This window comes from Protobothrops mucrosquamatus, unplaced genomic scaffold (genome assembly GCF_001527695.2).
Source record: "Protobothrops mucrosquamatus isolate PMUCROS unplaced genomic scaffold, P.Mucros_1.0 scaffold3065, whole genome shotgun sequence".
NCBI lineage: Eukaryota > Metazoa > Chordata > Lepidosauria > Squamata > Viperidae > Protobothrops > Protobothrops mucrosquamatus.
Window position 1 is genome coordinate 47,743 of NW_015389076.1, and position 25,863 is coordinate 73,605.

Consider the following 25,863-nt stretch of genomic DNA (forward strand, 5'->3'; position numbering starts at 1 on the left):
TTGGGTTTTTTTTTGTGTTCTTTCATTGAGTGAGCTTGTAAAACGTAATAAAATTAAAGTCATGGTGCAAAGAGTTGACTGGTCACCCAGAAAGCAATGTAAAATAGTATTATTAAGTGAACAAGGCTACAGTTATAAAGAAATGAGAAGAAAAATGGGTGGAAACTTAACCAAAGGTGGCATTTCTACTGTACACTTTTCCCAAAAGGTTTCCATAATTTTGGCCACTACTGTACGTACAAACACAAACACAACTTTAAATGAAGCATCAGTAAACACGTGGATATAAAATATGTGGATAATGCAATAGACGAGATAAAATATTTCAACGGGTAGACAGACGAACACTTACGGATGGCACCGTTGTGAATACGGGCAGACAAACTCGCAATAAGTTTTGTGCATGTTTCCGCTAAGATATGCGGTCCAATTTCCGAGGCACTTTCCACACAGCGATACTGCTGATATTCTTCTAAATCATTTGGATCACAAAGGTTTTCCACAGAAGCGATGACAGGAAGGAGTCCAATCTATAACACAAGTCCCAAAACATAGAGGAGTTCAACTAGACCTTGAGATATATATATATTAAACATTAAAATGGAATAATAAATAAAAGTATGAAAAAAATTTACATTGTGGAAGCCTGGGTGATCAGCATAAAAGCAGACATAAATAAGACAAAAGAGCAAATTGAGAACAGATAGCAAAGGGGGGGGGGAAGCAGGATGTGAACAAGAAGATAAAAGATTATCTACTTCACTTTTTAAAATATATTTTAATGCCCAATTTTCTCTACCAGTAGTCCTTGAATTACAAGATTTCGTTTAGTGACAATTTGAAGTTACAACAGCGCTCAACTGGGGTTGTAAGTCAAAGATTACCTGTACTGTTCAATTAATTATTTAATTATTGGGATAAATTGATAGATAATATCAATCAATCAATCAATCAATCAGTTAGATCAATCAGAAAACAAAAGTTGTTTTGTTACTTACTGAATCAACCAGTATGGAGGACTGAGACTTTGGTTCAGGACCCGAAGTCTTGGTAAAATAGACATCTACAAAATATTCTGTCTTTGGCTGTAAGCATATAGGAGTGGATAGCAACTGGACTCTGTGGAAAAGAATTAATGCATCATTGATGGGTTTAAAAATACAGTTATTCTGGTTTTAGCATTAATTATACCAGCGTGAGGTTTACATGTTCACGTATTGCAAATATTAGCGTCCATGAGAAAGGGCTGGTGGAATAAAAAGCGACTGAGATGCTATCAAATTATCCTTGGAATGTTGTTGTCCAATACATTATCAATACATGCTGGCTGGGGAATTCTGGGAGTTGAAGTCCACACATCTTAAGAGTTCATACGGTTGAGAAACACCGGTCTGGAATAATCTGTAATCTGGTGCTCAGTGAACATGGAATATTATATACAGGGCTTTTTTTGTCATAGAACACCCAGAACGGAGTTCCGGCACCTTTTTTGGATGGAACCTTGTAGGGTAGGCAAGGCGGGTTGTATGACATGTGTGAGTTCTGGCACCTTTTTTTTTTTTTTACAAAATAAGCACTGATTATATATCTTTGGTACCATATATCATATTTTACAAAGACATCTTTTAGACTTTCTGTGCATGTAGGTTGGTAGGCTGTTTGTTTGATTATTAAAGTTATATGCCTCTTATCTCACTATTAAATGACTCATTTGGTTAAAGCAGGGGTCTTCAAACTTGGCCCTTTTATGACTTGTGGACTTCAACTCCCAAAATTCCTCAGCCAAGCACACCTGGCTGAGGAATTCTGGGAGTTGAAGTCCACAAGTCATAAAACAGCCAAGTTTGAAGACCCCTGGGTTAAAGGAACTAGGCAAGTCTAGACCAATGAAGAGAAGAAGGAGTTCTCAAAGCACCTGAGGACAGGACAAGAAGCAATGGGTGGAAGCTTCTCAAAGAGAGAAGCAACCTGGAATTAAGAAGAAACCTCCGGACAGTGAGAACTATTAAGCAATGGAACAGCTTGTCTTCTGCTGCTTAAGTTGTGAATCCTCCATTGCAGGAGGTTTTCAAGATAAGATTGGACAACCATTTGTCCAGGATAGTACAAGGCAGGGGTTCCCAACCTGTGGGCCATGGTCCACTACTGGTCTATGGCCTCTTGGTCACTGGGCCACGTGAATGGCTGACCAGTGTGCACACTCTGCCCCCCACTTGCATTAGTGCCACCCTGAGTGTTGCCCAGGGGTTAGCCCTGCCCCGAGTATCATGTGGGCGCTAGCTCCACCCCAAGCATCGCATGCACATTCACGCTGCCCCTGTTTGCGTTGTGCATGTGCACGCGGCTCCATGCCTGCCCCTTCTTTTTCCTCTGGGCCACCAACCTAGAAATGTTGGGGACCTCTGGTATAAAGTCTCCTGCCTTGGGTTGGCGGTCAGATTAGAAGAACTCCATAGTCACTTCCAGCCCTATGAGTTCTGTTCTGTTCCGTTCCGTTCCGTTCCGTTCCATTCCATTCCATTCCATTCCATTCCATTCCATATTTTCTATTCTATTCTATTCTATTCTATTCTATTCTATTCTATTCTATTCTATTCTATTCTATTCTTCATTATTCTACTCTACTCCACTCCATCTATTCTATTTTATACTATTCTATTCTATTCTGTTCTGTTCTGTTCTATTCTATTCCATTCTATTCTATTCTATTCTACCCTACTCTACTCTACTCTTCATTATTCTACTCTACTCCACTCTACTCCATCTATTCTATTCTATTCTATTCTATTCTATTCTATTCTATTCTATTCTATTCTATTCTTCTCTTCTATATTCTCTTCTCTCCCATCCCATCCCATCCCATTCCGTTTACATTTTTTAAAAAGTGAATACAGACCTCCTTGTGGATACTAGATCAAGAAACCGTGGTTCTTCCAGAGCAACTTGGTTCTTGCAGTGTTCACTTCCCACAGGACCAGAAGACTTAAAAGTAATGGTTGCTCTCCAGTCAGCTGAAGTCTGGATGTTTGGGTGAAAAAAAACCCACCAAGATAATTGTGATGGTTGAAAATGGAATAAACATGACAATCAATGTAAATTTGGCAGGTTTTAGTTTAGTCTTTTAAAAACATTTTATAAGTCCAAGTACTTTGCTTATTTCAGAGCCTTTGCTTTTGATCTGGATCTCTATTAAAATACAGAAATAATTAGGGTATATAATAATTACCTCCGGCTCATAGCGAATGATGATATTAAAGTTCATCGGAAATGGAATGTTATTGATCAAAAAATGTAACCCTGCTTTGTGTCGCACACGTACAAAACCCAGTCCTGACCACGTCACAGGTTTTCCAGGCACAACCTCTTTAATCACAATATTCAGAGCAGGGTTTCTGTTGAATGGAACCGAATTCTGAAAGATGATTTTAAAATAACAACTTTACTCTAATAGCAAAGGGCATCCAGTCTTGCTTCAAGGAAACACACTGGCAGAATAAGCACAAAGCTTTTTAAAGTCTCTGGTCTCCCACCTTCAGATATCACTTTGGAATGAAAAGTCTGTATTTTTCTGCTTCACATACCCGTTTTAAAAAACCCGGAATGGATTAAGATCCCAGCCACCTCAATTTTAGCAGGAGTAAAACAAAATAAATGAGGATAATCTCCGTTTACACTTAAACTCAGTTTTTGGCTTAATGTCATGGTTCCGACAGATGAAACTCTTTAGAGAACTTCGAGGCATTGTTTACCTTAAAGAATCTTTATTTGAGTAGCATAGCATCGGCACTAACATAGTCAAGCCAAAAGCTGAGTTCCCCTCCCTTGAGCACATAGTATCAAAGCACAATTCCCTCCTCCAATTAACCGTCATAAATCACATTCTCCAATTAGTTTGAAATGCAGACTTCCCCTCCAGTTCTCCAGCCCGCCAATTCTTATCATCTCTTATTTCAATAACCTTGGTTCTCACACTAGGTCCAGTATTGTTATGTCTAGCTAAACTCTCGTGCACATTCCTCCCCCAAGCATCATCTAATTCTAACTCTAAGAGTAAAACATAAGAAGAAAATGGTTGCATCTCCATGTGTTGTCAAAGCAAAAACATCCGATGTTAGCAGCGTTGACAATGATAAGCAAGGTAGATGGAGAAGAGCAGATACAGCTGGTGGTGGAGTTAAATGAGTCATCCACCTAGAGTCATTATGCTGCCACAGTTTAAGTTCAGCACCACCTAGAGCAGTGGTTCTCAACCTTTTTAATGCCGCGACCCCAACTGGTCGTAAGTCGAGGACTAAACAGGTCATAAGTCGAGGACTTTCCCTGCCCGGGAGTGCCGCGCATGCGTGGTTCCGCCCCCTGCGCCGGCCGAGGCGTAGCTGGCAAGCGGCAGAGACGGAGCAGGCCGACCACCAGCTGGCCCAGCCCAAGGGAGGTAAGGCACCCGCTGGAAAAGGGGGGAAAATGGCGGACAAAAAAAATGGCGGACAGCCTTGCTTGGCGACCCCCATGAAATGGTCGATCGACCCCAAATGGGGTCCCGACCCACAGGTTGAGAACCACTGACCTAGAGTCACCTTATAAGGAAGATGGGCAGTATGGAAGTCAAATAAACAAACAAACAAATAAATAAACAAGCTAAGAAGATCGATATATATTCATATTGTACTTGCCATGTGTCCATATTTTAGACTACCCATAACAGTAGACTGATAACTGAGATAATTATACAATTAACTGTCAGTCATAAAAGACCAGATCCACACGTGAAGGTCCAATTAAACTGATTTATTGCTACTCATGCCTATGCAGAGAAATCTGCTCAATTAATGGTTGGCACCTGCTTGGAGTTAGATATGGGTTAACGGCATTCAAGGAGGGTTGAACTTAGTCTGCTTGTGGCTACGTAGGGATTCTAGGCTGATCCCTCTTTTAACTCCGCCCCCAGGTTCTGCCACCTCGTCTCTTGCAAAATCCAACTGCAAGATCCTGTGTCATTGGTGAAGCTACTTGCCACTTAAGGGCTGACTCACAATAAGGCAGTTAGAAAATATAAAGAAGAATGTCTGCTAATATATTTGAGTATCAATTGCTTTTTGGATGGGAAATAGTTCAGTTGCCAGAATTTCTGTAACTCCATCCCATTCACCTCTTTAAACTTGCTAATACCTTGGTGAGAATTGTGCTCGGAAGGGGGGGGGGAATCAATTTTGTTTCGACAAATGCCAGAACAAAACATCACACCAACACTGAAAGACATCGTAAGTGAACAGATTCCTATTTGTATGTAACTTCGAGTCAATTTACGCCCATTGAGAATTTGACAAACAAAACCTTGCTGTCTTGAAAGAAATAAAATGATAAATTCTAGGAATCGAATGGTTTAATATTTAAGAAAATATCAGAATTTACTTGGCCAGCTGTCAGCTTTCTGATGCCCTTTTTCTTAATCTTCTTCAAGACAATTTTTCCATTTTTGATTGTGAAATCATAGCCTCGTCGCTGAAAATAGACATCGCAGCGCGGCATGGCTGTTGGCTGAACCTTATAAATATATTAAAATGATAATAGTATCAGAATCTGAGGGTTAGTGTTAGAAATGCATTCCATGAATAATTAGGCAAACATGGAAAGGGCAGAATTCGAACTGTATCTAGTTTTCCCTGTAGAAATGGAACTTCCTGCTGTTTTGAACAAAAACATTTCAATGGAAGGAAGTTAAACCTCCATTTTCAGAAGTTATTATGCTAATGAAAGGAAATAAAAACCACAAAGAGAAAGAGAAGGAAAATAAACTTTTTTAAGTTGCCCAGATTGGGAAAAACTACTCTAAATGTGGCATCCACAAATATTTTTTTTCCTTTTTATGACCCTTTACTTAAGGTAGAGTCAGGGTGATTGGAAGGAGCTGAGCATTTATTGGCTGGATGCCCTTCCTGATGCCTATGTGGAGTTCACAACAAATATTTTCTCTTTGTGCCCTAACAGACAACATGAGCCCTGATGGCGCAGTGGTTAGAATGCAGTACTGCAGGCTACTTCTGCTGACTGCCAGCTGCCAGCAGTTCAGCAGTTCGAGTCTCCCCCGCTCAAGGTTGACTCAGCCTTCCATCCTTGGGAGGTTGGTAAAATGAGGGCCCAGATTGTTGGGGGGCCATATGCCGACTATGTAAACTGCTTAGAGAGGGCTGTAAAGCCCTGTGAAGCATTATATAAGTCTAAGCGCTATTGCTAAGTGCTATCTTCTGCCGCCTAGGATTGGATTCTCAATCTTCTGAGTGGGAGGCAAGCATCTTCACCTCTAGGTCACCACTCCAGCCAACCACAAATAAATAAAATCCACTAGTTTCTTTTTCCTATAATTTTACTTTTTTATGTTGTTTTTTGCTTCATGCTGGTCCAACATGGGCTATCCTACCCCTTAATCTCTACTATTTGTGACCCGGTGCATATTAATTAAAATACCAAGGGCAGAGGTCCAAGGAGTGGTGTTGAATCTTCAGCTTCATATATATAATAATCCAAAGGTAAGAAAAAGTAGCCTACAGCTGGATCACTGCAATGACGGCCTACTATATGAGGTCGGCAGTCACACTGTCCATCGGTAGGTGCGCACCTAGGAAGAAACGACAGTGGAAAATAAAATGTGAAAAGAAGCTAAAGAAGACTAAGCTATGACTTTGAAATCATCTTAAAGGGGGCTGATAGATCATATGAGAACTAAAATCATATACATCATGGGCCTTTCCTCAAGATACTGACATCTAATTCTATTCTGTGCTTGAGACCTCCCTTAAATTATTTTTAGCTGTTCTCCTATTAAAAATTCTGCTTCTCTCCTTATCAGGGTTGAAGAATCAGGATCACACATTAAGTTCCAATTAAGCTGATGTATTGTTCACACTTATACATAAGAATCTAACCAACTAGCAGTCAGTTGGCACCAGATAAGTTATTCAAAATGGGTTGGACAGACCATTTGTGCTGTGGTGGGATTCAGCTGGGTTCGCACCAGTTCGGGAGAACTGGTAGCTAAATTTTGCTGAATTCGGAGAACCGGCTGAATACACACTACTTCCGGAAGTCCGTTCTAGGCCTTGGAGGCCTGGAGGAGGCCTCCCAGGCTTAGAACAGCCCACCGGAAGTGCGTGGATACCACTTCTAGAAGTCTGTTCTAGGCCTGGAGGAGGCCTCCCAGATATAGAAAGGCCTGCCAGAAGTGCATGGATGCCACTTCCGGAAGTCCGTTCTAGGCCTCGGAGACCTGGAGGAGGCCTCCCAGGCCTAGAACAACTGATCCTAAGTGTGTGATGCCACTTCCGGAAGTCTGTTCTAGGCCTTGGAGGCCTGGAGGAGGCCTCCCAGGCCTAGAAAACAGCCCACCGGAAGTGCATGGATACCACTTCCGGAAGTCTGTTCTAGGCCTCAGAGGCCTGGAGGAGACCTCCCAGGCCTAGAACAGCCCACCGGAAGTGCATGAATGCCACTTCCGGAAGTCCGTTCTAGGCCTCAGAGGCCCAGGCCTGCACCCAATAAGAGAACCGGTTGTTCAGGTATTTTGAATCCCACCACTGCATTTGTAGGAACATAAGGACTCTCGGCTGATTCCTTACTTGACTCCAACCCCAGGATCTGCCATTCCTTCTCCCACACGTAGTACTTTCAATATGAATACTGCTGCGGATTCAATCTCATATCGTGAAAGAGCTAAAATAGAAACTTACGAATTATTGTAGGCACCACCAATGTCACAGTCACATGGCGAGCATCCATATGCATGACTGCCAAGACCCCAGTATCCTTCCTACAATAGAAAAGAAATGGGGAGGGATTACCCCAGTGTGTGAGTTCAATTAAAAATATATGGGTAGCCCTCGACGTACGGCCACAATTGAGCCCCAAATTTATGTCGCTAAACGAGACATTTGTTAAGTGAGCTCTGCCTCATTTTAAGATCTTTCTTGCTGCAGATATCAAGTGAATCCCTGCAGTTGTTAAGTTCGTAACACGGTTGTTAAGTGAATACGGCTTCCCCATGGACTTTGCTTGTCAGAGGGTGGCAAAGGGGGATCACATGACCCCAGGACATTGCAACCGTCGTAAATATGAGTCAGTTGCCAAGCCTCTGAATTTTGATCACATGACACAGGCATGCTGCAACAGTGGCGTGCAAAATGGTCATAAGTCACTTTTTTTCAGCGCCGTTGTAACTTCAAACGGTCACTAAACCAACGGTTGCAAGCTGAGGACTATTTGTATATATTGACTCTGATCTTTGGATTAAAAGGCAGGGAAAACGAAGGGAACGACACCAAGGAAAGTCCAAAGCAAGAAACTCTGCTTGAAAAACTTCCCAGTACGTACAAGACAATGTTCGCAACGTTGTCCGGTGACAAATTCCTGGCATACACACTCTCCAGATTCTGGGTTGCAAATGGAGAAAGGCAAACTTCCCAATAAGTCACACCTGCAGGCTGAAAAGACAGAATTCCAGATCACCGTCTGGGTGAGAAGCAGAAACGTCTGACGGGCTAGGCCAGGGGTAGGCAACCTTGGCTCTTTTATGACTTGGGGACTTCAACTCCCAGAATTCCTCAGCCAGCCACACTGAGGGGAAAGGGAGAGGTTTCCAAGCTGAGCCAGGCTGGCTCAGGAATTCTGGGAGCTGAAGTCCACAAGTCTTAAAGTTGCCAAGGTTGAGGACCCCTGATATAGGGCAGGGGTAGGCAACCTTGCCTCTTTTATGACTTGTGGACTTCAACTCCCAGAATTCCTCAGCCAGCCATGCTGAGGGGAAAGGGAGAGGTTTCCAAGCTGAGCCATGCTGGCTCAGGAATTCTGGGCTAGTCAGAACAATGTCGCAATAGCACTTAGACTTATATACTGCTTCACAGTACTTTACAGCCCTCTCTAATCTGTTTACAAGTGTCAGCATAATTGCCCTCAACAATCTGGGTCCACATTTTACCTTGGAAGGATGGAAGCCTGAGTCAACCTTGAGCTGGTCAGGATCGAACTTCTGGCAGTGAGCAGAATGAGCCTGCAAAGCTGCATTCTAACCACTGCGCCACCACGGCTCTTGTAACAAGTATAGTGAGATTGCAGCATCCTATCTATACCTGTGTGCAATTTCATAGTCCACTATCAAAGGGGCAGAGCTTGAGTTGTAATAGTGCAATACTTGTGTCGTTATTTGCTTTCCCCAAAGATGCTTTTTCCTTGTGTTTCCTTGAGGATGTTTTGCTTCTCATCCAAGAAGCTTCTTCGGTCCTGACTGAATGGTGGGGAATGGAAGGATTTATACCCCTTGCAGTCATCTGATCATTAGTACTCTTTCTGAGACTCTCATTCCCCACCAAGAGCTGAGAGGCACAATGGAACCATTTAAAAACATTTTTGTAACCTGTGGGATAAGCATTTAAGGTGAAAATATGAAGGTTTCTTTTTCCCCTTAAAATGTTTATTCCCCTTCATTTCAGGACAGCACGTGACAGAAGCTAACATACAGTAGTGGCCAAACTTGTGGAAACCTTTTGGGAAAAGTGTACAGTAGAAATGCCACCTTTGGTTAAGTTTCCACCCATTTTTCTTCTCATTTCTTTATAACTGTAGCCTTGTTCACTTAATAATACTATTTTACATCGCTTTCTGGGCAACCAGTCAACTCTTTGCACCATGACTTTAATTTTATTACGTTTTGCAAGCTCACTCAATGAAAGAACACACAAAAACCCAACCAAGTTGATAGTGATCACGTAACACACTGACAAATGTCCTCCTCTCAGCTTCAATACAGGACATCAATCACTGAATCCTACTGTGATCTGATTGGCTCATTGCCAAAACAAGAGGACACCTGATTGGCTCTCTAAACATTCCTGCTCATTGGCTACAATCAGATGAAGGAAAGCTACCTGAGATCAACCTAAGCAAGTTGTGCTTCCTTTTTCTGGTTATTTGGCTATAACTTTTCATAGAATACAGATAATTGAACAAACTTTGTTGCATTACATTCTTGATTAAATTATCTTTCCATTGATGTATAATTTTATGGTACTACTCCAAAAAAAGTGGTGTTATTAGCTATCCAACCTCAAAAATACACTTTTCCCAAAAGGTTTCCACAATTTTGGCCACTACTGTAAACATTTGTTCATACTTAAAACGGTGTAAAAATTTTCTTCATATACTTCTCCCTGCAGCGAAGAATCAGTGAAATGATAGAATTTCAAGGCAGGCAACTGAGTACTTTGAAATACAACTTGTGCCTATGTTTTTCTCTCTGACTTAAATCTTCAAGACCTGGACCACAAGAAAAAACAAAAGAAAAACTCGTACGTTGACAGCCAAGCGGATTGCTTCCATTTATTCCGTAGTAGTGTGGCTTGCACTTGCCACAATGGCCTCCTTCGACGTTGGGCTTGCAAAGACACTGGCCAGCAATGGTTCCGAGGACAGGATCGGAATGACTCTGGCACAGTCCGTTTTGCAGAGCGCCTTCCGGATCGCAGTCACAAGCTAGGGACAGACAGACAGATACCGATATACGAGGGAGCAGGGTAACGGTTTGGAAACATCATCCAAATTCATGCGAGTCAAATCAAACAAGTTCATAGCAAGTCCTACGAATTGTCTGAATCCAGCCCTCTGGATCATCTCACAAGAGCTTTTACACCACGATGTAAAAAAGATGTTNCCTCTCCCTTTCCCCTCAGCGTGGCTGGCTCAGGAATTCTGGGAGTTGAAGTCCACGAGTCATAAAGCGGCCTAGGCCTAGGCCAGAGGTAGGCAAGCTTGGCTGTTTTATGACTCGCGGACTTCAACTCCCAGAATTCCTTAGCCAGCCATGCTGAGGGGAAAGAGAGAGGTTTCCAAGCTGAGCCATGCTGGCTCAGGAATTCTGGGAGTTGAAGTCCACGAGTCATAAAGTTGCCAAGGTTGAGGACCCCTGATATAGGGCAAGGGTGGGCAACCTTGCCTCTTTTATGACTCGTGGACTTCAACTCCCAGAATTCCTCAGCCAGCCATGCTGAGGGGAAAGGGAGAGGTTTCCAAGCTGAGCCATGCTGGCTCAGGAATTCTGGGAGTTGAAGTCCACCAGTCATAAAAGAGCCAAGGTTGCCTACCCCTGGGCTAGTCAGAACAATGTCGCAATAGCACTTAGACTTATATACTGCTTCACAGTACTTTACAGCCCTCTCTAATCTGTTTACAAGTGTCAGCATAATTGCCCTCAACAATCTGGGTCCTCATTTTACCTTGGAAGGATGGAAGCCTGAGTCAACCTTGAGCTGGTCAGGATCGAACTCCTGGCAGTGAGCAGAATGAGCCTGCAAAGCTGCATTCTAACCACTGCGCCACCACGGCTCTTGTAACAAGTATAGTGAGATTGCAGCATCCTATCTATACCTGTGTGCAATTTCATAGTCCACTACCAAAGGGGCAGAGCTTGAGTTGCAACAGTGCAATGCTTGTGTCGTTATTTGCTTTCCCCAAAGATGCTTTTTCCTTGTTTTTCCTTGAGGACGTTTTGCTTCTCATCCAAGAAGCTTCTTCGGTCCTGACTGAATGGTGGGGAATGGAAGGATTTATACCCCTTGCAGTCATCTGGTTGTTAGTACTCTTTCTGAGACTCTCCTTTCATTCCCCACAAAGAGCTGAGAGGCACAAGGGAACCATTTCAAAACAATTTTGTAACCCATGGGATAAGTGCTTCAGCTGAAAACATGAAGGTTTCTTTTTCCCCTTAAAATGTTTGTTTCTCTTCATTTCAGGACAGCACGTGACAGAAGCTAACCTACAGTAGTGGCCAAAATTGTGGAAACCTTTTGGGAAAAGTGTACAGTAGAAATGGTTAAGTTTCCACCAATTTTTCTTCTAATTTCTTTACAACTGCAGCCTTGTTCACTTGATAATACTATTTTACATCGCTTTCTGGGTCACCAGTCAACTCTTTGCACCATGACTTTAATTTTATTACGTTTTGCAAGCTCACTCAATGAAAGAACACACAAAAACCCAACCAACTTGATAGCGATCACGTAACACACTGACAAATGTCCTCCTCTCAGCTTCAATGTGTGACATCGATCACTGAATCCTACTGTGATCTGATTGGCTCATTGCCAAAACAAGAGGACACCTGATTGACTCTCTAAACATTCCTGCTCATTGGCTACAATCAGATGAAGGAAAGCTACCTGAGATCAACCTAAGCAAGTTGTGCTTCCTTTTTCTGGTTATTTGGTTATAACGTTTCATAGAATACAGATAACTGAACAAACTTTGTTGCATTACATTCTTGATTAAATTATCTTTCCATTGATGTATAATTTTATGGTACTACTCCAAAAAAAGTGGTGTTATTAGCTATCCAACTTCAAAAATACACTTTTCCCAAAAGGTTTCCACAATTTTGGCCACTACTGTAAACATTTGTTCATACTTAAAACGGTGTAAAAAATTTCTTCATATACTTCTCCCTGCAGCGAAGAATCAGTGAAATGATAGAATTTCAAGGCAGGCAACTGAGTACTTTGAAATACAACTTGTGCCTATGTTTTTCTCTCTGACTTAAATCTTCAAGACCTGGACCACAAGAAAAAACAAAAGAAAAACCCGTACGTTGACAGCCAAGCGGATCGCTTCCATTTATTCCATAGTAGTGTGGCTTGCACTTGCCACAATGGCCTCCTTCGACGTTGGGCTTGCAAAGACACTGGCCAGCAATGGTTCCGAGGACAGGATCGGAATGACTCTGGCACAGTCCGTTTTGCAGAGCACCTTCCGGATCGCAGTCACAAGCTAGGGACAGACAGACAGATACCGATATACGAGGGAGCAGGGTAACGGTTTGGAAACATCATCCAAATTCATGCGAGTCAAATCAAACAAGTTCATAGCAAGTCCTACGAATTGTCTGAATCCAGCCCTCTGGATCATCTCACAAGAGCTTTTACACCACGATGTAAAAAAGATGTTGAGACTCTAGAAAGAGTGCAGAGAAGAGCAACAAAGGTGATCAGGGGACTGGAGGCTAAAACATATAAGGAACGGTTGCTGGAATTGGGTATGTCTAGTTTAATGAAGAGAAGGACGAGGGGGGACATGATAGCAGTGTTCCAGTATCTCAGGGGCTTCCCCAAAGAAGAGGGAGTCAAGCTATTCTCCAAAGCGCCTGAAGGCAGGACAAGAAGCAATGGATGGAAACTAATCAAGGAGAGAAGCAACCTAGAACTAAGGAGAAACTTCCTGACAGTTAGAACAATTAATCAGCGGAACAACTTGCCTCCAGAAGTTGTGGGTGCTCCAACACTGGAGGTTTTTAAGAAGAGACTGGACAGCCGTTTGTCCGAAATGGTATAGGGTTTCCTGCCTGAGCAGGGGGTTGGACTAGATGACCTCCAAGGTCCCTTCCAACTTTATTATTATTATTACTTACCGATACACACGTGAGGATCCGTCATGGCCTTCTGAGGATCTTGGTAAAAGAAAGGCTTGCATCGCTCACAGTGCTGCCCCGTTGTGTTATGTTGACAGTCTTCACAAACTCCGCCAGTCGTACGGTTGTTAGCAAGGTACACAGCCATATCAAAGTGGCAAGTTTCCGAATGACTGTTGCATTCGCATTCTGAAACAGACAGCAAATGTAATGGGGCCTTCGTACAACAGTAGGAACCAGATACATCCAAGAGTATGACTATAGTGAAAGGGGTTATTTCCTGTATTTATTTAATTTATATGCCACCTGTCTCACTATCCAAAGGGATCCTAGGCAGCTTGCAGCACATAGAAGCGTAAAGGTAAAGGTTTCCCCTGCCCAGTCATGTCCGACTCTAATACTCATCTCCATTTCTTGGATGACGGAGCCAGCGTTGTCTGAACACATTTCCGTGGTCATGTGGCCAGCATGGCTAAACCCTGAGGCCCATTGACCACACTGTTATTTTTCCCATCGAAGTGGTACCTATTAATCTAGTCCAGTGATGGCGAACCTTTTAGAGACTTGAGTGCCCAAACTGCAACCCAAAACCCACTTATGCATCGTCGAGTGCCGGGTGGGTGCGGCCCATTGGCTGGGTGTGGCCCATTGGGTGGGCGTGGCTGTGGTGGTAACAGCAGACTGGCTGGGACTAAAAAGTTCAATCAATCAATTCCAACTTTGCAAGATCTTTTTTTTCCCCGCAAAAAACTGAAATTGACTGATTGAACCTTTTTTTTTTTTGCACACGGCGGTGGAGGCCTAAAGCGAAAAGGTTTTATAAAACCCAGCTGAAGGCCTAGGACTGGGGCGACAGTGAGCGTGCCCACAGAGAGGGCTCTGAGTGCTGCCTCTGGCACCCGTGCCATAGGTTCGCCACCACTGGTCTAGTCGCACTTGCGTGCTTTCGAACGGCTAAGTGGACAGGAACTGGAACAAGGAAGGGGGAGCTCACCCCATTGCATGGCGCTCGGATCTCAAACCCAGGATGTCAGCTTTCCAGCTGACAAGCTCACCACCTTTAACTGCTGAGCCATCGTGCCCCCCCCCCAGAAGCATAACTATAAAAGCATTAAAATGTACAATTAAATGAAAATGAAAAACCAAGATGGTCCTAGGGCGGGTTTTTCTCTCTCACTCAACCATCTCCAGCATAGCGCGTCTGCACCGGGGCCCCAAGCTATTTGCCAGAGCGAAGTTTTGAAGCTCTTCCAGAAGATCAGAAAGATGGGAGGTGGATCTCACTTCCGGTGGCGAGATGTTCCAAAGGACAGGGGCCGCAGCACAGATTGTATTGCCCATAAAACGCTGTTTGTTTCATTTCATTTCATTATTTTTTATTTAATTTATACTTTATTGCCTCTAAAGCAGGGGTGTCAAACGGCCGGCCCGCAGACTGGATGTGTCATGGTGAAACCACGCCCACTTCATTGTCAGCCATGGAAAAAAAGTTGCGATACTTCGTGACACATCACCTGACATTTCAAGTTTGACACCCCTGCTCTAGTCTAAAGCATTATCTGGCATAGCACCAGCCAATCTCCCACCAGATCTGCAGAGATTGGTCCCTTTCATAAAGCGACGCCGTCTTATCGAACCCAGGAATTGTGCCTTTTCTGGGGCAGGGCCAACCTGTGGAACAGCATCTTCCCCAAAATCTAGAGGAACCCAACCATATTTGCCTCTTGCAAGACTTTGACTCAGTGAAGAATCTGAGATTCATCTATCACAGACATGTCAAACACAAGGCTCGGGGGCCGGATGTAGCCCGCAAAGTGGTTTCATGTGGCCCGCAAAGCCATCCTGGAAACAGTGAGGGAACGGCCCCCGCTGCCTTGGCCCTGGCCCAGGCCGGCCGGGAGCCAATGTACAATTTTGTGGTGGCCAGCTATGCTGAAACGCATTCAGTCTTAGCTCCACAAGGCCATCTAGAAACAGCGAGGAACCAGCCTCGCTGGGTGCATGCTGGGGAGGTGAGGAATGAAGAAATGGACCATGCGAGAAATGAAGAAATGGACCATGTCTTGGCGCTTGCCCCCATCCCACCCCCTTCTGCCAGAGACCCTCAGATCTGTCCCACTCCTGCCCAGGCCCCCACAGGCACCCTTGATGCAAACAATGTAGAGCTGGCCATGCCCATCCAGTAGGCCACACCCACTCCATCCACGACCACCCAGTAGGCCACACCCACCCTGGCCACACCCACCCAGCCCCCCAAGGGCAACTGCAATGCTGATGTGGCCCTCAATGAAATTGAGTTTGACACCCCTGATCTATCACAACCATGACACTTTGGCTTGGAAGACTCCAAAGGTTTCAGCCAGGAGATTAGGCTAGCTACGTTGCTGATGTGATTTTTGTGATCAGGATTAATTGTTTGAAAGTTGGGTTTCTTTGGTTATAGGTTGCAGCTTTTGCTTTAATGTATTTACACCACCCAAGGTCACAGTTGCGATACAGGCACCGGTATAAATAATTAAAATGAAATACAGGTAGTCCTCGGTTAACGATTGTCATGGGAACCTGAAACTCCATTGCTAAGCCATGTGGTCATAAACCATAATGACACAACTGCATCAAGTTACTACAGCAGCGCTGGTTGCCGTTGTTGGGCATGAGGTCCTGTGATCATCGTTTACTACTTCCTTTCGTCTTTTCTATAGATTTTGCTCATTGGAAGCCAGCTGTGGAGATTGCGAAGGCAATCATAAGGCTATGGGGTGCTGCAACATCATAATTTCAGGCCAGTTGCTAAGCACCCAAATCACCAATGTATGACCAAGGCACACTGTTATGGCTGCAACTTCAAGGACAGGCCTTAAGTCTCCGCGTTCAACGCAGTCGTCGCGTCAAACAATCAACCCACGAATGATCATTAACTGAGGACTACCTGTAGAATAAAATTTCGGTCTGACTGTAGAAGGTGACCAGGCTGCGCACCCACAAGAGATCTAAGTCTAGCCCACCTTGAATTCTTTTCTATTCTTATCTCCTGCTCATTTCCCTTGACTGTTAGTTGGTCAGATTCTTGTAGAGACCTTAAGCTTGCAATAAATCTTTATACTCATTTGAACTGCCTGAATCTCCTGATTTCTCCGGAGCTTGATACTGCCATGCCATTAAATATTCAACAGAACCATAGGCGATTATTATCCAAAAATCTGGTAAAAAGTAAGCCAATCACTGGAATACTTCGGCAAGCATTTTCCTGGGATCCTTCAGCTGGCCTCCAAGGGACATCATTGTAGAAATCTTTGCATCGTTCACAGGACAGACCGTCTGTGTTGTGCTCACAGAGACAGTTTCCCTGCACCTGGAACACATCAATGAAGATTATGGAAGTGCATGTCAGCATCGGTGCTTTGCGTTCCTCTAATGTGGCCTGCTAGAAATAAACTTTGGACAAGGGCCACAGGATTAAACTGCATATCCACAATAAAATGTGCGTAGGTCATTGCCTATCGCTATCAAACTCTGCTATTTTAAGAGGCATCATCTTAAGAGCACCCAACGTGTAGAATGTTTGGACACAAGAACGACCGAGTTAAAATGCATTATGATAGCCTGATGGGTACTCAGATATCTATGTCCTAGCTGTACTTAGGAATATTTGTCAGGTGCGAAGAATCGGGATCACACATTAACTTCCAGTTAAGCTAATTTATTGCTCGTGCCTAGATACCAGAATCTAGTCCAGTGGTGGCGAACCTATGGCACGCGTGCCAGAGGCGGCACTCAGAGCCCTCTCTGTGGGCACACGTGCTGTTGCCCCAGCCCCTTCTTCCCCCACAGCCCCCTCCTACCAAGCAGCCCCCCTGGAGGAGAGTCGCCCCTGAGCGTGGCCCACACGGAGCAGCACAGCCAAGGACATGGGAGCCAGGCAGCATGGACAAGACTCTGCCCTCATGCCCCATCGCGCAGTTGATGCTGCAGGGTGCGGGCAGAGGGCATGGCCGCCATGGCGCTGCTGGACTGCCTGGGCGATCTGCGGCGGGCCCTGGAGGCGGTGAGTGACCCTGTGGGCAGGCAGGGTGGGGAACAGGGTGGGGGCGGAGTAGGGGCAGGGTTAGTTTTTGGGCACTCGGTCTCTAAAAGGTTCGCCATCACTGTCCTAGCTGTACTTAGGAGTATTTGTCAGGTGCAAAGAATCAGGATCACACATTAACTTCCAGTTAAGCTAATTTATTGCTCGTGCCTATATACCAGAATCTAGTCAATTAACGGTCAACACTAAATTGATGCTAGATCAGAGTTAATAGAATTCAAGAGGATTGGACTTGGATCCTTTGTGACAACGTAACGATTCTAGGCTAAATCCTCTCTTGACTCCACCCTCAGGCTGTGCTGCTTCTTCTCAGACAATATTACTGCAGTGTTTCTGTGATGACCCAGGGCCCCGAACGGAGGCAAAGCAATTAGCTGGTCAGAATAATTGTCTTTGTAAGCACCGCCAACGTTCACCCAACAGCCCCCACATATGCTGGCACAAGTTCAATAAAACAGTCAACGGAGTTCAACAGTTCTTTAAAGTAAAACAGATAACAAAGTATGATCTTTTCAATGCCCAGCTTGCCTGTAACCTGCAAACTGCAAAACGGAAGACAGCAAGGAGAACTCAGCAGGAAACAAGCTTGATCCAAGATACAAAGAGTCCAGGTACAAGAGCTCACATCACAAGAGTTCACGTTTGTTCCTGGCAAATGCCCCACCCCACAGCATCTCCTTAAATGCCTACTCCCCAGGTGTGCCTTGTAAAGTAGGGCATGACGCTCTCCTCCCAGCAAGTGAGCCTGCCTCCTTTGTTCCCTCCTCCTCTCTGCTCTCCTTGCTCTGGGATCTGGTGGGGAGGGGCCTTGCTCCTCGCCTGAGCTCTGCCTTCCCTGTTCCAAACTTGAAGGGCCCTGGCCTGCTTCAGCCTGTTGCTCCCCACAGTCCTCCGAAGCCACAGACACCCCCTCCTGGGCCTCAACAGGGAACTCCATGTCGTCCTCAGAGACGGAGGCATGACAGTTTCCCTGACAACTTTGTGCTCAGATGAAGTCTCCTGGAGAGAGAGCTCTTTCAACTCACCATCCCAGGCTGGTGGAAGACGTCCCCTCGCAGATTTTCCCCAGGGCCACAGTATCTGGCATGGCCGTTGCACATGCAGCTCCCACGAACAACCATTTCATACAGGGCGTAGTAGTATTTTTCCAGAAGTTTGCCTTTCTTTTCTCCCAGCAAAGTGTCTCCCAACACGTGAAGCTTTGTAAAGTTGATTCTCAGATTTGTAAAAGCAACCAGGTCTGCTGGGTGAAAATGTGGGGAAATGGGAAATTAACTGAGCTCCAAATCATATCCATAACGGTGGATGTAATATGACAGTGATGGCGAACCTTTTAGAGACCGAGTGCCCAAACTGCAACCCAAAACCCACTTATGCATCGTCGGGTGCCGGGTGGGTGTGGCCCATTGGCTGGGTGTGGCCAATTGGGAGGGTGTGGCCCATTGGCTGGGCGTGGCCCATTGGGTGGGCATGGCTGCGGTGGTAATGGCAGACTGGGTGGGACTAAAAAGTTCAATCAATCAATTCCAACTTTGCAAGATCTTTTTTTTTCCCGCGAGAAGTTGAAATTGACTGATTGATTGAACCTTTTTTTTTTTTGCACACAGCAGTGGAGGCCTAAAGCGAAAAGGTTTTATAAAACCCAGCTGAAGGCCTAGGACTGGGGCGATAGCGCGCGTGCCCACAGAGAGGGCTCTGAGTGCCGCCTCTGGCACCCGTGCCATAGGTTCGCCACCACTGTAGTATGATATCCCTATATTATTATAATGATGGCTGATGGGTTGAAAGACTTCATGCCTGTCCCATCTGGCTCTTAACTGTCTTAGTTTGTTTTTTGTGTAGTTCTTCATAATATTTTTAACTTTGTGTTGTTTTAATTTTTTAAAAAAAAATCTTTTAACTATACTTAATTTGTTTTATAACCTGTAAACACCGGAGTCATCTTGTAGAGGAGATGGCTGACATAATAAATAAATAAACAAATTAATAAATAAATAAATAACTTTGGCAAGCTGTCTTAGAAAGCAAGGAAATACAGGACGTCCTCGACTTACGACAGTTCATTTAGTGACCGTTCAAAGTTACATTGGCACTGAAAAAAGGGACTTATGACCGGTTTTCACACTTGCCGTTGTAGCATCTCCAGGGTCACGTGATCGACATTCAGACACTTGGCAACTGACTCCTAATTATGACGGTTGCAGTACCCCGTCATAACACAACAACTGTCTTAAATACGAGTCAGTTGCCAAGCATCTGAATTTTGATCACGTGACTACAGAAATGCGGCAACGGTCATGTGTTAAACCAGGGGTAGGCAACCTTGGCTCTTTTATGGCTCGTGGACTTCAACTCCCAGAATTCCTGAGCTAGCCACGCTGAGGGGAAAGGGAGAGGTTTCCAAGCTGAGCCATGCTGGCTGAGGAATTCTGGGAGTTGAAGTCCACCAGTCATAAAAGGCCCAAGGTTGCCTGCCCCTGTGTTAAATGGTCATAAGTCACTTTTTTTAGTGCCCTTGTAACTTTGAACGGTCACTAAATGAACTTTGTAAATTAAGGATTAGCTGTAATTCCCATAACAGTTGACGAAGAGAAGAGACGAAGGTGTAGAAATTAATTTCAAATTAATTCACATTGCAACGCTCTCCAAATCTCTGTTCAGTCATTTCACCCAATAACGTTTTTACCTGCTGATGCAGGTAGAATTTCTAACTCTTTATTAACAATGGTGTTCTGCCAAGAAGCCACAAAATGTTGTTTCGAAGTAAAGAAAAATTGGTAAAGGACTGTTAAAATTCCAACGGTTCCTACCTTGGATGTATGGATCATACACATTTTCTATTTCAAAGGTGGGATCCAGAACTTTGAAAATGACCTGCCAACATCCAAAATAATATTTATAAGGTTAAGTGCACGGAGGCAAAAGAACTGATCTGAAGTACATTATTATTATTATTATTATTATTATTATTATTATTATTATTATTATTATTATTATTGGCCAATCCTTAACCACAGAATGAACCGTAAAAAAAGGTCTGGAAGCTTTCTGACTTCAAGGAAGCTTGACTAGATCTGTACATCATGACTTTTGTAATTGCATGGAGAATCAAAATAACTGAAGTCCAATAATCAACGTACCTCCCCTTCAGTTGACGGTTCGATATCTGAATATTTGGAGTCACAGACAAGGTCCCCAACCGCTTCGGCTGGTTTTGAAGGAATGTCGGGGAAAGAAGCCGCACAATTTTGGGCAAAATATCTGTACACTTTCCAAGTTTGACCGTAATCGGCAGAGCGTTCCACCAACATGGCGGCAGGACGAAATGTCTGCAAGAGATGCAACTTCAAATTGATGTTTGGTTGAAGATTTACATTATGAACACTTAAGCATCTGATACCCCTGTATTACTTAATATTGTCCATTTATTATTGTGAACAAACACTGGGCAGATTCAGGTTTCACCATGCCTCTATAAAAGAGTTCTTTTCAAGAGTTTACAATGACCTAAAATGAAACTGGCATATATTTGAAGAAAGTGACCTGATTGGATCTCAATCCAATTAAAGAGGATAGTAAACATGCAACTGAGCTGTTACCTAGAAAAGTTTATGATAATTAACTAAAAATAAATATTTAGTGCCCAATATTTATTGATGGCATGTCTCCAATCTGTTTTTCCCCCTCTTGCATAGCTACCACAATTCTAAACCACCATTCCAATATCTCAGAGGTTGCCCCAAAGAAGAAGGAGTCAAGCTATTCTACACAACACCATTAGAATACCAAAAGGGGCACACTGAACCTCAGGTCAAGGTTCACGCCATAGGAACAGGAACAACTCCAAACACAAAAGCCCAAGAAGGTATAAAAACCCACCACTCCCAGCTCCATGTGATCAGCTGCTCCAGAACCACACTTCTGTCTGGTTCTGCAACGCAGTAAACTCCAACCTTCTTTCTAAAGCAGTCTCCATTTTGTTTATTCCCGGCTTGGACTGGACCTTGATGAAGATTTTTCATTCAACAGCAGCTTTACTCAGAACAACTTCCATCCTGTATCAATACCATTAACACTATTACACAACATCTGCCTATCCTAACCCTTGGGAAGGACTCTATAGGTGAACAAAAATACCAAATCCAGTCTAAACACATGGCTGACTGTGCAACGGATGTAATTAAATAATATATTGGGTACAACCATTTTAGAGCATGTTCCCAGCATTCCCATTTGACTGTATATATTATCTGTTCATCTGGGATCTGATATAGAAACATTTCTATCTGGTAGCAAAAAAATAGACTCACTTGGTACTAGACTGATCAGATCGATTAGCTGCAAATATTGGTAAACACCCTAAGCCAGGGGTCTTCAAACTTGGCCCTTTTATGACTTGTGGACTTCAACTCCCAGAATTCCTCAGCCAGGCACACTGGCTGAGGAATTCTGGGAGTTGAAGTCCACACGTCATAAAAGGGCCAAGTTTGAAGACCCCTGCCCTAAGCCATCAATAAAATACAATCAATCTGCGCACTCTTCCTAAAACACATACTGCAGATCTCTCCTTATTTTACCTGTTGCCACAAGTCTCATGTGTAAATACACTTAATCGGATTAAATCAGATTTAAAAGCTCAGGAGACGATACGTTTCATTGAACTGTTGCTATAAATGGTAGCTGAAGCATGAACGGTTTATGTGGATCCGTTACAGATCTTGGCATCATGAAGTCAGGCTAAAGTGCCTGTTTTGAAATTCTAAATAGGCTAAATTTAGGAAATCCTAAATAGGAAGAAATGCTGAAAGAGTGTTTCTGCATACACACACACACACACACACACACACACACACACACACACACACACACTGCTTTCTTGCTAGTAAAATATGAGAATTGTATATTCTTTTTGAAAAAGGTGGATTGCCTTCCAGGTGATCACAAACCCCAGTCAACAACAGCTAAGTAATTCTGAACTGCATCATATCTATTTTAAAAAAACATAAAAGCAGAAATTGCCTTAGCATTACCCACTCTAAATAATTGCTAGGCTATTAAATAATTTAAGTACTGTATTTTGTGGCTTTGTATAAAGGTACCTTGAAGGTCAGGATAAGATGGCTGAACTGAAACATATTTTCCAAGTTCAACTGAATACTGACATGGTCAACACCTGCAAATTAATAAACCAGATGCAGATAATAGGAAATTAAAAAAGCAGGAACAAGAAATATTTATCCCCCCTCTTTCTGATGAATTAATTGCATTTAGGGTCTATCTTATAGAAACCACTTCAAAGATATATTTTATTTTCAAAATAAAATTGCCAAAGGATTGACATTTTGTGGTACCTCTGAGGTTAATTTTTTTGGCTTAAGTAACTCAATTGCATGGCTTATGCTTCCAACTTTCAAGCAATTTTTATAATTATCTTGATTAATATCAGAATAATCACAATTATTTTGCAAGGAATATCCCCCAATCTGCAAGCCTTACCAAGCACAAATTCTTCCTATATCTAATTCCATTAATTTTGGATAATAATGAATTGATGTATTAGAGTCACAGATAATTGAAATAAAAATTGCAAACATTCAAATATAATTTTTTTTGATCCGTTTTATTTCTTGCTTCTTGTTTTTTTTTCCCAACACAATTGCATGGACTAATGTCACTTTAGCATCTTTAAATCTTTAGCATCCAGGTATTCCATACCTGGAATAGTGCATCCAGTTCTGATCACCACATTATAAAAAAAAATATTGAGACTCTGGAAAGAGTGCAGAGAAAAGCAACAAAGGCCTGGAGACTAAAACATGAAGAACAGTTGCAGGAATTGGGTATGGCTAGTCTAGTGAAAAGAAGGACTAGGGGTGACATGATAGCAGTCTTCCAATATTTGAGGGGTTGCCACAAAGAAGAGGGGATCAACTTATTTTCCAAAGCACCTGAAGTCAGGACAAGAAGCAACGGATGGAAACTAATCAAGGAGAGAAGCAACCTAGAACTAAGGTGAAACTTCCTAACAGTGATAACAATCAACCAGTGGAACAACCTGCCTTCATAATTTGTGGGTGCTCCATTACTGGAGGCTTTTAAGAAAAGACTGGACAGCCATTTGTCTGAAACGATATAGGGTCTCCTGCTTGAGCAGGGGGTTGGACTAGATGACCTCCAAGGTCCCTTCTAGCTCTGTTATTCTGCTAAATAGAAAATATTCAATGTTGCTGCAAATAATTAACCACCTCCTGTAGTTCCAAATGTGAAATTGTGTTGCAGGAGAAGGCTGTCGCTCTGCTTGGTGTTAGGCTCCAAGCCATCAATTGGTTTAGTTGGATAATTTCATAAACTGGCATTGCTACAAACAAATGTTAAGCTTTCGGACAATATCATCCAGAGACAGGGATTTGCCACTTTGCTCTTGGGATCATCAGATTAGAAGTTGAGCAGATGACAGCCAAACCAAATTGACTAAAGAAATAAAACCAGCCAAAACCACTCACCGTTTTCAGATTGCCACCACTTCTTCCAATCGCGTTCCAAACGTGCGACGACGTTTTCGATGGAGTGACTGTTGGCTTGGGAGAGTGGGTGATAGGGGTGCCTGGAATCGCAGGTGAAACATTTTTTCTTCTCCTAGAAAAGGGTAGACACAAACACAAAGAATAGAATAGAGCTGGAAGGTCTATTGGAGGTCTTCTAGTCCAGCCCCTTGCTCAAGCAGGAGAACCTATACCCATGGTGGCACGCAGAGCCCTCTCTGGGCATGCGCGCCCTCCAATGGGATTTTCCCGTGTATTTTACCAGGAAACATAGATAGGGCAGGCTAGAAAAGTCAGTGCCCTCCTAACCATACCCAAGCACTCCGAATTTGTTGGCAATGTCCATTTTGCTCTCCGAGTTCATGGTGACCTAACCCTAACCCTAAGTGGAATTTTCCTCCAATGGGATTTTCCTATGTATTTTAGCAGGAAACATAGATAGGGCAGGCTAGAAAAGTCAGTGCCCTCCTAACCATACCCAAGCACTCCGAATTTGTTGGCAATGTCCATTTTGCTCTCCGAGTTCATGGTGACCTAACCCTAACCCTAAGTGGAATTTTCCTCCAATGGGATTTTTCCATGTATTTTACCAGGAAACATAAATAGGGCAGGCTAAAAAAGTCAGTGCCCTCCTAACCACACCCAAGCACTCCGAATTCATTGGCAATGTCCATTTTGCTCTCCGAGTTCGTGGTGACGTAACCCTAACCCTACCGTCTCAGACAGGTGAATGTCCAGTCTCTTCTTAAAAACCTCCAGTGATGGAGCGCCCACGATTTCTGGTGGCAAGCTCTTCCACTGGTTGATTGTCCTCACTGTCAGGAAGTTTCTCCTTCGTTCCAGGCTGCTTCTCTCTTCGATCAGTTTCCAACCGTTGTTTCTCGTCCGTCACATTTGGGGGTTCAGCAGCGATGGTTTCTTAGTAGACCGGTGGATTTCAATTCCCCCCACTTTTGCATAAACCACCCAAGATTGTTTTTGCAAGTGCCAAAATTGCAAGGGAGATAAGTTCACAGAAAAGTCCTTTGTACACACCCTGCACTTTTCACCCTTACCTGCTTCTTTGCTCTCAGAAGTGAGAAGGGAACGGCTGCCTCATTTGTGCAATTTGACAGAGATGAGAGATGGTGTCATCTTACAAGGGTTGGCCTCCTGCGTCTGTTTCTGCCTGTTTCCTTTCCTGAAAAGTCTCACCATTTCTGTTTATTCTCTTTCCAGGAAAATCGCACCCAGGGAGGGAGAAAGCAGATTAGCTTCGTGACACGAGGCCACGTGATTGGGACTAGCCAGCTGAAGCCCCTAAGAGAGGGATGGGCTGTCTTAAATGTGTTCCAAATTGGGGTGGGATTATAGAAGTGAACCCAGTGCAAACTGAATGCCAAACTTAATGCCAACGCTGGACGTTTTCAAGAAAAGACTGGACAGTCATTTGTCTGAAATGACATAGGATCTCCTGCTTGAGTAGAAGGTTGAACTAGAAGATCTCCAAGGTAATAATAATAATAATAATAATAATAATAATAATAATAATAATAATAATAATAATAATAATAATAATAATAATAATAATAATAATAATAATAATAATAATAATAATAATTCTGGATAGTGGACGTGGCAGTGCCTGGAGACAGCAGAATAGACGAGAAAGAACTGGAGAAGATAACAAAATACAGAGACCTACAAATAGAAATAGAAAGACTGTGGCAAAAGCAAGCAAAAGTAGTACCAATAGTAATAGGCGCCTTAGGTGCAATTCCAAAACAACTGGAGCACCACTTGAACACCATTGGCATTGA

The 25,863-nt window shown here is 43.4% G+C and overlaps 1 protein-coding gene across 1 annotated transcript in view; it reads right to left on the minus strand.

Moving 5' to 3' along the window:
* LAMB4 (laminin subunit beta 4) overlaps positions 1-25,863 on the minus strand; it is a 56,479-nt gene that overhangs the window by 26,150 nt on the left and 4,466 nt on the right. The window contains exons 4-18 of the mRNA XM_015826340.1: positions 24,026-24,158; positions 22,622-22,695; positions 20,663-20,851; positions 20,333-20,396; positions 18,548-18,762; positions 16,670-16,790; positions 13,439-13,627; positions 12,622-12,801; positions 8,362-8,471; positions 7,722-7,801; positions 6,463-6,613; positions 3,227-3,412; positions 1,215-1,246; positions 999-1,119; positions 353-530 (exon numbers count right to left, since the gene is read on the minus strand). Coding sequence (XP_015681826.1) covers positions 353-530; positions 999-1,119; positions 1,215-1,246; positions 3,227-3,412; positions 6,463-6,613; positions 7,722-7,801; positions 8,362-8,471; positions 12,622-12,801; positions 13,439-13,627; positions 16,670-16,790; positions 18,548-18,762; positions 20,333-20,396; positions 20,663-20,851; positions 22,622-22,695; positions 24,026-24,158 — 2,023 coding nt within the window. The remainder of the gene's footprint in view (positions 1-352; positions 531-998; positions 1,120-1,214; positions 1,247-3,226; positions 3,413-6,462; positions 6,614-7,721; positions 7,802-8,361; positions 8,472-12,621; positions 12,802-13,438; positions 13,628-16,669; positions 16,791-18,547; positions 18,763-20,332; positions 20,397-20,662; positions 20,852-22,621; positions 22,696-24,025; positions 24,159-25,863) is intronic.